General features: G+C 38.6%; 1 protein-coding gene and 1 long non-coding RNA gene across 3 annotated transcripts; both read right to left on the bottom strand.

Moving 5' to 3' along the window:
- Window positions 1-5,889: 5,889 nt before the first annotated feature.
- On the bottom strand, window positions 5,890-6,520 carry LOC117911661. Of its 2 annotated transcripts, none has more exons than XR_004650891.1 (3): window positions 6,297-6,520; window positions 6,031-6,171; window positions 5,890-5,925 (listed from the first exon to the last, which is right to left on the bottom strand). It is a non-coding gene; the product is annotated as an uncharacterized LOC117911661 (long non-coding RNA). The 2 variants fall into 2 exon arrangements; XR_004650890.1 differs by having other exon boundaries at window positions 5,890-5,919.
- Window positions 6,521-10,033: 3,513 nt separating this feature from the next.
- On the bottom strand, window positions 10,034-11,898 carry LOC117910955. The gene is made up of 3 exons (XM_034825130.1): window positions 11,661-11,898; window positions 10,962-11,603; window positions 10,034-10,797 (listed from the first exon to the last, which is right to left on the bottom strand). Exons 1-3 carry the CDS (start codon window positions 11,896-11,898, stop codon window positions 10,034-10,036), a joined length of 1,644 nt encoding a protein of 547 aa, XP_034681021.1.
- Between the last annotated feature and the right edge of the window lie 205 nt (window positions 11,899-12,103).

Raw genomic sequence — 12,103 nt, 5'->3', positions numbered from 1 at the left:
TTCTGGATAATCACATAGTACATTTCTTCTTGAAAATTATAAAATAAATTCTTTTAATAAGTAGGTTCTTCCCTTTTATAATGCTAGCCTCAACTACTTTCTCATGGTTTCTGAAAGGGAAAGTTGTGTTTTCATGGCCCAATTTGGTAATAATATTGTTTTTGGAACCCAGGTTTATGAAATAGGAAAAATATTTTTCAATGTGGAAACTTATATGGGTTTCATGCACTATGAGCCGGTTGTATTTTTTCTACCGAAATTGCCCCTCCAGGTATCCACATCAGCAACCCATCTCAGCACGGGCTGAAACTGAACCGGTTGTCTTGTGCAAAATCAAATATTGAGCTTCCCACAAAAACACCCTGGGCGACCGACCGTTCATCCTCCCTTTCTCTCATTTGGTACCCACAAGAAAACCCTAGCCGATCGTTCTTTCTTCCCTCTCTCTCATTTTGGCACCCATTCCTCTCATCTGTCTTCACTCGGTCACCAAGGCGAAGCAGAAAATCCCATAAAAATAGTGTAGCCGAGGGTTCTTTCTCCCCTCTCTCTCATTTGATACCCATCCCTCTCATATTTCTTCACTCTGTCACCGAGGCGAAGCAGATTTCAGTTGAGAAGGGCTTAATCCGATTTGTCACATCTTAGATTTTCTCTGTCGAGGTAAGCCATTCGTTCCGTGTTTTGCATTCGCATTCTCATTCATGAAAAATCTGCTGTTTGTGTGGGTTTTTTCTGAACCAGGCGTGGCTCAAATGTTGGCATTTAGGAGTTGGTACTGAAATTTTAAATCTGTTGGTAATGAATCATCATCGTCTTTTTCAAATCTGATTTTGTACTGTTTTATTTGGATTGACAAATTATCGCAACTCTGTTGTTTTGATATAAAGTGAAGGCAAGAATATGGGTTGGAAATTGTTTCGTTGAAAAGGCATTTGTTTTGGTTTTGGTTTAGAACTGAGAAAAACATATTTTGAATTGATTATGGGGTATAGCGAAAAAGGAAATTTTTTTTTCCCAGTGGTGTTTTTGGGTATTGGGAAACAATGCATTTTTAGTGAAACCCATTTATTGAATTGTGTTTTTGGATTGAGCTATGCAGTGGATGACCAAAAGGGAACATTTTTTCGGGATGAAGTTTTCATTTTGAGAGCGAAAAAAGTTCTTAAGAAATGGTGATTTTTAGATGGGAAAGTTGTTCCAAATTACTCAGTTTTTTGGGTTTTTGTGATATTGATGGTTGATGGGTGCTAAAGTTTTCGTTGTGTATTTTTGTTTTTGTTTTATATGAGGACTTTATGTACAAGAATGACCAACGTGTAAGGGAAAAGAAGAGTACCTGCTAATGCTACTGCTGGAGCATATGGGATGCAGTAACCGCAATGTAATAGGGCTGTTCATTTTTCCTTCAATATTGTAAAGGAAGGGAGTAGGAACATGGACAACACTCAGTATTTGTTCTTTTATTATAGTTAATGGTGTTGGTCAGTGTTGTATTGGCGACTGATTGGACAACAACTGTGATTGTAAGATGTGATCCAAAGTGATAGGTTTATTATGGGGTATGGTACTAATTTCATAAGAGAACAACAAACATAGACTGTATCCTATTTGTTTGTACACTGATGCAGTTTCAGTTTATCCTTCTATACTGACATTAGCAATTTGTTTCACGGCTTTCCTTTCATATGTAGTTATTGTGTAAGCTTTTACATAGCATCTTCTGTTAATGTTATTGGTAAGTTGGGAGGTTTGTTTGGTTTGATTTACTACATTATAAACAGGTTATCGAATATTGTTTATGGTAGTGTCATGCTGCAATAGGTAATGAAATTAACTAATAAAAATCCGAAGCCACATAATGGCTACATTTCTCACAGGTGCGTTAAGGTAGTACCTGAGGTACATTAAGGTAGTACCTTAAGACCATTAAGATAGTACCTTATGTGCATTAAGGTAGTACCTGAAATTTCTCATGATCATTAAGGTAGCTTATGTAATCATCAGAAATTTAAGGTACTACCTTAATGATCATGATGTACTACCGTAATGACCCTGATGTACTACATTAATGTATCTCATGTACTACCTTAAGGAACATTGGAGAAATGTTGCTCTTCTGTGATTTAACTCAGAATTAGTTCATTGCATTACATATTACAACATGCCATTATTATATTCTTATTGCTCACTCATTCGGTAGCTTATGTAATCATAAAAAATGTAAGGTACTACCTTAATGCACATGAGGTACTACCTTAATGCACATGAGGTACTACCTTAATGTACCTAAGGTACTACCTTAAGGCACCTTGGAGAAATGATGCTCTTCTGTGATTTAACTCAGAATTAGTTTATTGCATTACATATTACAACATGCCATTATTATATTCTTATTGCTCACTCATTCGGTAGCTTATGTAATCATAAAAAATGTAAGGTACTACCTTAATGCACATGAGGTACTACCTTAATGCACATGAGGTACTACCTTAATGTACCTAAGGTACTACCTTAAGGCACCTTGGAGAAATGATGCTCTTCTGTGATTTAACTCAGAATTAGTTTATTGCATTACATATTACAACATGCCATTATTATATTCTTATTGCTCACTCATTCGGTAGCTTATGTAATCATAAAAAATGTAAGGTACTACCTTAATGCACATGAGGTACTACCTTAATGCACATGAGGTACTACCTTAATGTACCTAAGGTACTACCTTAAGGCACCTTGGAGAAATGATGCTCTTCTGTGATTTAACTCAGGATTAGTTCATTGTATTACATATTACACCATGCCATTATTATATTATTCGTGGTTACTCATTCGATAGCTTATGTAATCATCATAAATTTAAGGTACTATCTTAATGGACATGAGGTACTACCTTAAGACCATGAGGTACTACCTTAATGTACCTCATGTACTACCTAACTGGACATTCGAGAAATGTTGTTCTTTTGTCAATATTTTGTTGTGACTATTTATTTAAGTAAACAGTTGTTTTCCCATTTTGGTATTCATCTACATTTTGAATGGTTGTGGTTGGATATGGAATGTGATCATGTGAACCAATTTTTTTTGAGGTTTTGTAACATATATTTATTTTCCTATCACAACCTGTAGATTGTTGGAAGCAAAACATGAGCAACATGCAAAAGCATTTTGGAACCCTGTATAACTTTTTGTCTTTATTTTTCATTAGACGATTTTATCAGATTTTTATTAACTAAAAGAAAAAAAAATCGTGATATGTAACAAAGAATTATCTCAGCACATGCCAATCTAAAAAATTGAAAGGATATGCAACAAATGCCTTATCTCTATTAGGATTTCCTGTATAAAACAAAACACAAACATAGTCCTTGGAATTTGTACATCAGCAAAATGTTTCTAATATAGTCAACAAACCAAAGAAACCTCCAACCTACCTATGACATTGACATAAGATGCCCCAGAATAATAAACAACTCCTTTCCTACTCCCTTTCATATACAATATTTCACATTAATGAACAACCCTAATTTTGATCATATGGTAAACCAAGTTTGCTTCATACAATCCGAAGAAAAAGGATAACATATGACTCATTCTGATATTACTCCCTCTCGTAAGCTATAGCAACAGCATCACCATGCAGTCTTTCTTTCCCTTACGCGTTGCCCATTGGTGTACATAAAGTCCTGACATTCAGCATCACCATACTGTCACTGTTACAATGGGATGTTGTATAATTAATAAGATACAATAAATATAGAACATAAATAATGGTTTTAGAATGGGAACAAAATCACATCATCACATAACAGGATATGAATTCAGTCATTTTGTGGACAAACTACAATCAAGTATTGCTTTATATGGTAAGTAGCATCAGATAGGAAAAAAACTTATCATCAACCATAAAGTCACAAATGACAGGAGGCCATAATTTTATCTCTAACAGTGTTGCGTTCATTGAGCAATAGTTCCACAACTAGCTGGAGTCTGTACATGTTCAGCTTGTCCTACAGAAATGGGAAAAACTTAGTTCATACTGTTTTTTTAAAAAAAAAAAAAAAAAACAAAACCAATTAGGATGTAAACCAGCTCTAACCTCTGCCACTGAAGTAGTTAAGGTCGCCCCATTCCAAAATTCCATGAACTTTAGTGCAAGGATACCACAGTCGAACCTATAACACATCACATTTAGGCTTGTCATGTAGATGATAGAAATCTAAGAAAAAAAAATTCACCTCAAATGTCCGTTTTGGTTAGAATATATGAATATTTTACCCATTCAGTTGTTGCACAAGGTGTGGTTGGACATGCACAAAAGTCGAGACATCCACGTCCATATGAATTCTATATGCATGCAATGCTTGATTGATTGCCATAGATAATCGCCTTGTTGCAGCACTAATACTGTTTCCTCGCCTCAAGGGCAAAGATGAAAGAATTTCAACTCTTCCAGCTGCAAAATTAACAACATGGACGTGCCAGTGGTTGTTCTCACAAACCGGGATGAACATCTGCATTATCATAAAAGAGTTATTACATTTTATGTTATAAGATAATAGTCATGTCCAATGCCATTGCATATATTACTATGGAAATGAAATTTAACAACCATTATTTACCATGTCACATGTCCCTAAATCATGGCCCAATATACCAGCATCCAGATACATGCGACATCTATCCATGATCACCTGGCTGGTTGCATTTGTTTTCAAGTTGGTCAGAATCACCTGTTCACGGGTGGGGTTAATCAATACAAATATCAACAAATGCTATTCTATTTTGAGACTATGTCAATTTAGGATATTAGAGGGTTCACCGAGAACGAAGGATCAAAATAGTGTGTGCGCGCTAGTGGTGCTTGCTGTCCATTCATCATGCGACAGACAATCGCCACAATCTGGCAAAGTTGTGGAAATGAACATATTTTACAACCCCATCAACACTTTATACATTATATGACCAATTTATTTTGAATTTAATTCAACATAAAGATAAGTAACTTACTACTGAATTAACCCATCGCCCTGCATGTAGACAAGAAATTTCTTCTCGGGTAATGTACATCCCATACATCTCGCATAAAATCTCGCTACAATGATTGAAAATGAATTATGTCATAATGATGTAAAGTTATTCACATATTAAATGATTGCAAGAATTATTTTTAGAAAAATGAAATGTACCTAGGATCACCAATTTCTGCCAAAGCGTAATCCGCTACTACCCGATGAGCATGGGGGATTTTAGGGAATTGTTTTACACATTGGGTGACAAATGGACTTTTGCAAGTGGGAGGACGCTTCACAATCCTCTTACCAGTCCGCTTAAATCTCTTGATAGATGAAGGTTTAATGGCTTGATTACCACTCCCACCTACCCTATCACATTCTCGCGCTTCTTCTATTATCACTTGTGGTGGAAGCGATGGCTCTGCATGAGACTGTGGGGGCATTGGCTCGGAATGAGTGGCTTCTGGTGACGGTTCCATTCCAATTGGAGAATGGGGGGTTGGTGCGAGGCTATCTTGTGGTTCCATTTCGTCAGCTGACGTCTGCTTGCCCGGTGTTTCGCGCATTGGTTGATATTCAGCGTGGTGCTCTGCTTTTGGGCAAGGCATTGAAGATATCCCCTCTGATCCACTTCGGCGGGAACGTAGTGCAGCAACATCCCGCGCTAGAGAGGAAGCTAATCGTACCATACTCTCCGATGTGTCAATGACACGGGCTTCAATAACCTATTACATAGTGGAAAACAGAATAGTTTTAGAATACTATTGTATGCATTGTATAGAAGAACTTGTATGAGTGGTTAGTGAAGAAGAACTACCTCTGTAGCATCGTCATCAGCTGTAGAGGTTGAGGCTACTGATGGTAAATTCAGATTGGCTGTGCTTTGTGCTCGCTCCTGTGCCTGTGTCTTGCATCATTATTTAAATGAGAGAATCAACAAATTGGTTATTATTGGTGCGAGTCTAAATGGTAATTTAACTAGTAGGGAAAGCTTTGTTGAGTTAGAGCATACATGCACATATCCATAACCACCGAATGTTGATATTTCAGCTGCTAATCGGCGTTTCATTACATCGTCAGTCCATGCAGCAGCTAGCGGGCTGGTCACTTCAACATTGACTGATGGCATGTAGAAGTATGCCATGTAGAACAGCTGTCCAAGGGTAGTATATGAAACAAGGAGCATTAAAATAGCAAATTGCAGTAAGCATGAAATTCAAAATAAAATGTAAACTAACTTCATACTAATTGCAAAAGGGGTTGGAGCCTAAACTGTACCTGGAGGAACATGAGGCAGCCTCGGATGTAAGTAGGCTGCTTTTGTCGATATTCCTTGATTCCATCTTCTAAGTGTTTCAGCAGAAACTTTGCCCAATTCCTTTGGACACCAACATCACCATCCCATATGGTGTCCCAAAGGTCATGGCTTCCTTCAAGCTTAGAGTTAGGTGCCAGTAGAGTGGCACATGAAAAAATTAAAAATGATTTTAAAAAATCATCACACACGGCCAAATTCTCAAGGTTTTGCTCCAGTACCCTGAGAGTGTATGTTCGATTGGAGGGGGCTGTTCTCTTAAGGATAACCACGTCTAGCCCGGAGTTAGGGATGCCCATCACTCTATTGACATGTTCTTCATTGACAGTGATAGCATTGCCGGTTTCCATATTAAGTCTATGGTAGGTAAAGTCATAATGAGATATGAGCCACGCGCATAGCTCATATCTTAGTTCGCGACAAGCAAAATTCAGTAGGCCCCCAAATCCCATCTCTCTAATGGCTTGCTGTTTTTCAGGGGCTAGGCGTGCAATGGCATTTATGAATTTCTTCCCAGAACATCGGGACTTAGGAAGCTTAACCTACAGTAAAAATGAAATATGGGTTAGTGACAAAAAAATCCAATATATGCAAATTTCCAATTAAGCTGAATTTGAAGAATGGAGCCATTGTTCAATGAAATCTGTTTTGCCGACCTGTGTGCATGTTGGTGGAACATGCTCCTTCCTTTTTCTCTTTTCTGTTGCCATGTGTATAATCAGTATGTTTGGATGGCGATACTAAATCGGTGAGTTTCGAAACCTACAAAGTAATCAATGGCCTTATGAACATTGAAGCCTATGGATATGAAAGCTGTACAAAAGAGTAAAAATGAGACACGTATGAGTTCAAATAGTTCCTGTATAGCATTTCCTATTTCCTATATAGCTCACTCTTCTTCAAACTGGCCATTTATTATGCAACAAAGGCCACCTTCAACAGAAGTCAACCTCCAAAACAACCTAGAAAAAATGAAATGGAACTCAAAAGGCACCACCTTATCCTATCTATCCAAACTATTTAAAGCTTGTTTATCCATAAGTTTTTGTCCAAGGAAGGAGTAACCCACAGCATAACAATCTCAATTTGCTATTTTATTCTTTAGAAGGACCATTAATGATCCAGCCATTCCCTAAGCAGAGACCAACCTTATACCATTAGCAAAAAGAATTATGCTTAAGTATCAGGCTTCCAAAAATGTTTGCATTTAAATTGGGATTGATAAGTGAAAGTCATAACAAAGACCAATAGTAGGGATGGATAATATTCTATTTTATGGTCTTTCAACCAAAAAAACCTCTTTTGCAATTGTATCATGCATTCTAGATCATTTTTCAACAGGTAAGATATCTATTTTTGGTCCTTGTTGGGGCTTGAACTTGGAACCTCCCACCCCTCCACCCTAACCCTTGTCACTTGATCAGCCCTCAAGGGCATATGTTCTGACCTTTACCTTCCAGTCTCATAATTTAAATCTCCCCCTAGCTCAAAGTTGGAAGATTCTAACTTTTCAACGCTCAAATCTCCATTTTTTTCCTTATTTTTTTTCTTTTTGTGTTGCCTTGCCTTCAAATTCTCCATCATTCTACAAACCTTTTCATTGGATCTTCTCAAACCATAGCACTGAATCTTCGCCAATCTTAACTTTGATGAATATCTGTTGTGCACTGGCGCAAACTCTAATATCATTTTTTTAGTACCAGTAGAATCTCTGATGGATTCTGTTGTGCATGTGTATGCAATTACAACATAAAAATCAGTCACAAACCACACAAGCGATACAAACCATACAAGGTAAACTATGCCTACTTCCAATTACGAGATAAGGGTTCCATATAACCCCAACAGAAAATATGAAATTTGTGTTTTATGATCTCTAACAACACTTCAAAAAGTAGGCTCCAAGAAACTACAAAGAAAAGAAATTCTAATAAAGCAGAAACCGAATTCAAGTCAGAGACATATTTCAAGGGAAAATATATAACTCCAACAATCAGGTTGTGAAATTCTTAGTTGAATCCCACACAGCAGAAAAGTAACAAAATCGACATAGCAAGCCCCAAAGGCCAGAAAGATCTAAACTATGAACACCACAAACTAAGTTGATAGAAAAATGAATAGAGAGAAATCGATATCTCCTTGAAAAATGAAAAACTGAGAGAAAAGCTCAGACAAATTCCCTCTAATCATTTGATCATAAATTATATGAGTCGCGCATCAACCCTCCAAATAAAAGCACATTACTCCTAGTGAAAGAAAACTCGTACTGAAACTATTTTCTGTGAAACAAAACAGAGCCTAATGATAAAGAAATAATACCCAATATATCGAATGAGAGAGAAGGAAGAAAGAACTGTCGGCAAGGGTCTTGAAGCGTCGGCTGCACCGTTTTTCTGGGAAGCTCAAATCGCCTTGGTGACGGAGTGAAGACAACAATGAGAAAGAGGGAAGAAAGAACCGTCGGCTAGGGTATTTTTGTGGGAAGCTCAACATTTGATTTTGGAGTTTTGAACCGGTTCAGTTTCAGCCCGTGCTGAGATGGGTTGCTGATGTGGATACCTGGAGGGGCAATTTCGGTAGAAAAAATACAACCGGCTCATAGTGCATGAAACCCATATAAGTTTCCACATTGAAAAATATTTTTCCTATTTCATAAACCTGGGTTCCAAAAACAATATTATTACCAAATTGGGCCATGAAAACACAACTTTCCCTTTCTGAAATGCATTTAGTAGCCTTTCTGACATACATGTAGTTATTATACCTACATGCGATGCGTCACATGCAACTTCAAATATTTTGGAAAAATCCGGGAGCTTCAGAACGGGAGCTTCTCCCATCTTTGTTTTAATCTCAGTGAATACGTTATTGGCAGCGGTAGTCCACACAAATTTTTTTGACTTCAAACTCTCGGTGATGGGGGCCATGATGGTACTGAAGTTTCGTATAAAACGCCAATAAAATGTCGCCAACCCATGAAAGCTGCGCACTTCAAAAAAATTGTGAGGAGCAGGCCAGCTTTTAATTGCTTGAACCTTGGTAGGATCGGCTTCAACCCCTTGGTCTGAAATAATGAACCCTAGAAAATACACCCACTTCTTCATAAAAGAACACTTGCCACGGTTTACATAGAGTTGTTCTCTTTTTAGTGTCTCTAGGACTTGCTGCACATGGTCTAAATGATCCTGCAAACAATGGCTGAAAATCAAAATGTCATCAAAATAGACAACTACGAATTTTCCTAAGAAAGGTTTGAGTGCTTGCGTCATAACACCCATGAATGTGCTTGGTGCGTTGGTTAGTCCGAAAGGCATGACCAACCACTCAAATAAGCCATTTTTGTTTTGAATGCCATCTTCCACTCATCTCCGGGACGAATTCGAATTTGATGATACTCGCTACGAAGATCAATTTTTGTAAAGATGGATGCTCCACTCAATAGATCTAGCATGTCGTCAAGCCGAGGAATAGGAAATTGGCACTTCAAAATAATCGCTCAACTATCGACGCACATCCTCCAAGTATTGTCTTTCTTGGGTGTAAGTAAAACTGGTACGGCACAAGGGCTAAGACTTTCTCAGATGAATCCACTGTCAAGCAGCTGCTGAACTTGTCGATTCAGTTCTTCATTTTCCGTGGGACTCATACTGTAATGTGGTATATTCGGTAGAGAAGAACCTGGGATTAGATCAATGGCATGTTATACCTCTCGCAACGGTGGTAGCTGTTTCGGAATCTCATCAGGCATGATTTCCTGGAACTTCTCTAGCATCTTCATAAATTCGTTGGGGATAATGCCATCATCTTGCTTAGCCTCTCGGTTTACTACCAACAGCGCTAGTTGTTCTCCTTTTAGAGCTCGAGTAAACTGTCGAATGGTTAGCATTGGAACAACCTCTTTTTTCTTTTGTTTTGGTTGTGTGTCAAACTTAGAAATCTGCAAAGGGTCTAAAACGAATTTCTTGCCATTAAATTTAAAAGAGTAAGAATTTGCATACCCGTCATACAACACCTTTCTGTCATAGAGCCAGGGCCGACCCAATAATAAGTGACACACGGTCATAGGGACCACATCACACCAGGCTTCATCCGTATAGTTTCTTCCCAATGCAAACTTCACCAAACAACGATGCTTTACCAGGATGGGGTTATCTTCATTAACCCAACTTACTCGATAAGGGCTAGGGTGTTTTTCAACTGTCAAACCCAAACGTTCCACCGCATCACTAGAGATTACATTCATTCCACTCCCATTATCAATGATAACATTTAACGCACGACCACCATGCTTCATACGAGTATGAAAAATGTTGGTGCGTCTCCAATCAGAATCACCACCTTGGATCTTCTTCTTAGTACCAGTCAAAACTTGGTGGATCACACAACTGGGTAGAGCAGTTGCTCCCAAGTGCTCTACATCTTCACTGTCACTTTCTTCATATTCCTCTTCCTCAACTCCCTCAACTGCATCAAGAATTTTAAGTTCTTTTTCACACACAAAAGCCAAATTTTTTCTCTCGTAGGACATACTACATCGAAATGTCCAAACCCCTTGCACTTGTAGCATTGTGGTCCGTCGCCTGTAAGTTTGGTTTTTCCTCTTTAGTCACCCACCATGGCATGTCTACCTTGGTCAATGGGCAGAAGTGGTTTCTGGTATGGTTGTGTTGGTGCACGTTCCTGCCTGGGATCTGTAGATGACATGCGTCTTCCGTTAAAGAATCCCAGTTGTTTTTCAACTCGTAAGGCCAATTGATAAGCTTCGTCAACGCTTAGGAGTTGTGCTATCAGCATTTCTTTTCGCAGCTCATTACGTAAGCCCGTGCGGTAATGAGCTAGTGTTTGTTGCTCAATTTCCACCACCTTGCTGCGAACGGTCAATTCATGAAAACGGTCTGTACACTGGTCGACAGTCAACGACCCTTGCCTCAGTTGCAGCATCTCTTCAAACATGATTTGTTCGTAGTCAATAGGCAAATATTTCTCTTTCAGCTGCTCCTTCATTTCTCCCCAATTAGACATTGGGGCACGTTGAGTACGACGTAGTTGTTCTTCCACACTACCCCACCAAGCTCGTGCATGTCCTTTTAATTTCATACGGACATAACGAACTTTTCTATCCTCGAAAACAGAGAACCAATCAAAATAATCCTCAATGGTCGTCAACCAATCTTCAAAACCATTGGGGTCCAGCTTTCCAAAAAAATCTAGGACATCTACCTTCATTCCCTTGGCTAGTTCATCAAGAGGGTGACGGTCGAAGCCGCGTCCTGCTCATCCCCTGGGAAATTCACAACCATTCCGCCCAAAGCGAGCTTCATGATCACCAAATCCCCTGTTCCTCACCCTGTATTCTTCATTCTCTTCATTTTCTTCATTTCCATCTACTTCATCGTCTAGAGGAGGCCTATGCACCCTCCTATTGTGAGGTCCAAACTCATCTCGAGTTCGGCGTTCCTTCATTGTATCCAGCCTTTGATTGATCTGTTCCAGAACAGATGTGAGTTCGGTGATCTGTGTTTGTAAATGGGGTAGATCAGTGTTTGGGTTTTGGTTATTTGCCATATTGTAAGAATTACCACTGCGAGTTATAGGCATGAAACACTGAGTTCTTCGAGGAAAAGAACCCTGCTCTGATACCAAAAATGGTGCAAGCCTCAAGAGCCAACCTCACGTTGACGTTCAAGAGGGAATAAAATATAAACAGAGTCTCTCTGTTAATGAAATCTCTTCATTCTAAAATTCAATAAAAATTCCTTCCAAAATTCAA

This window comes from Vitis riparia, chromosome 3 (genome assembly GCF_004353265.1).
Source record: "Vitis riparia cultivar Riparia Gloire de Montpellier isolate 1030 chromosome 3, EGFV_Vit.rip_1.0, whole genome shotgun sequence".
NCBI classification, from domain to species: Eukaryota; Viridiplantae; Streptophyta; class Magnoliopsida; order Vitales; family Vitaceae; genus Vitis; species Vitis riparia.
This window is presented reverse-complemented; position numbering and strand designations above follow the sequence as displayed.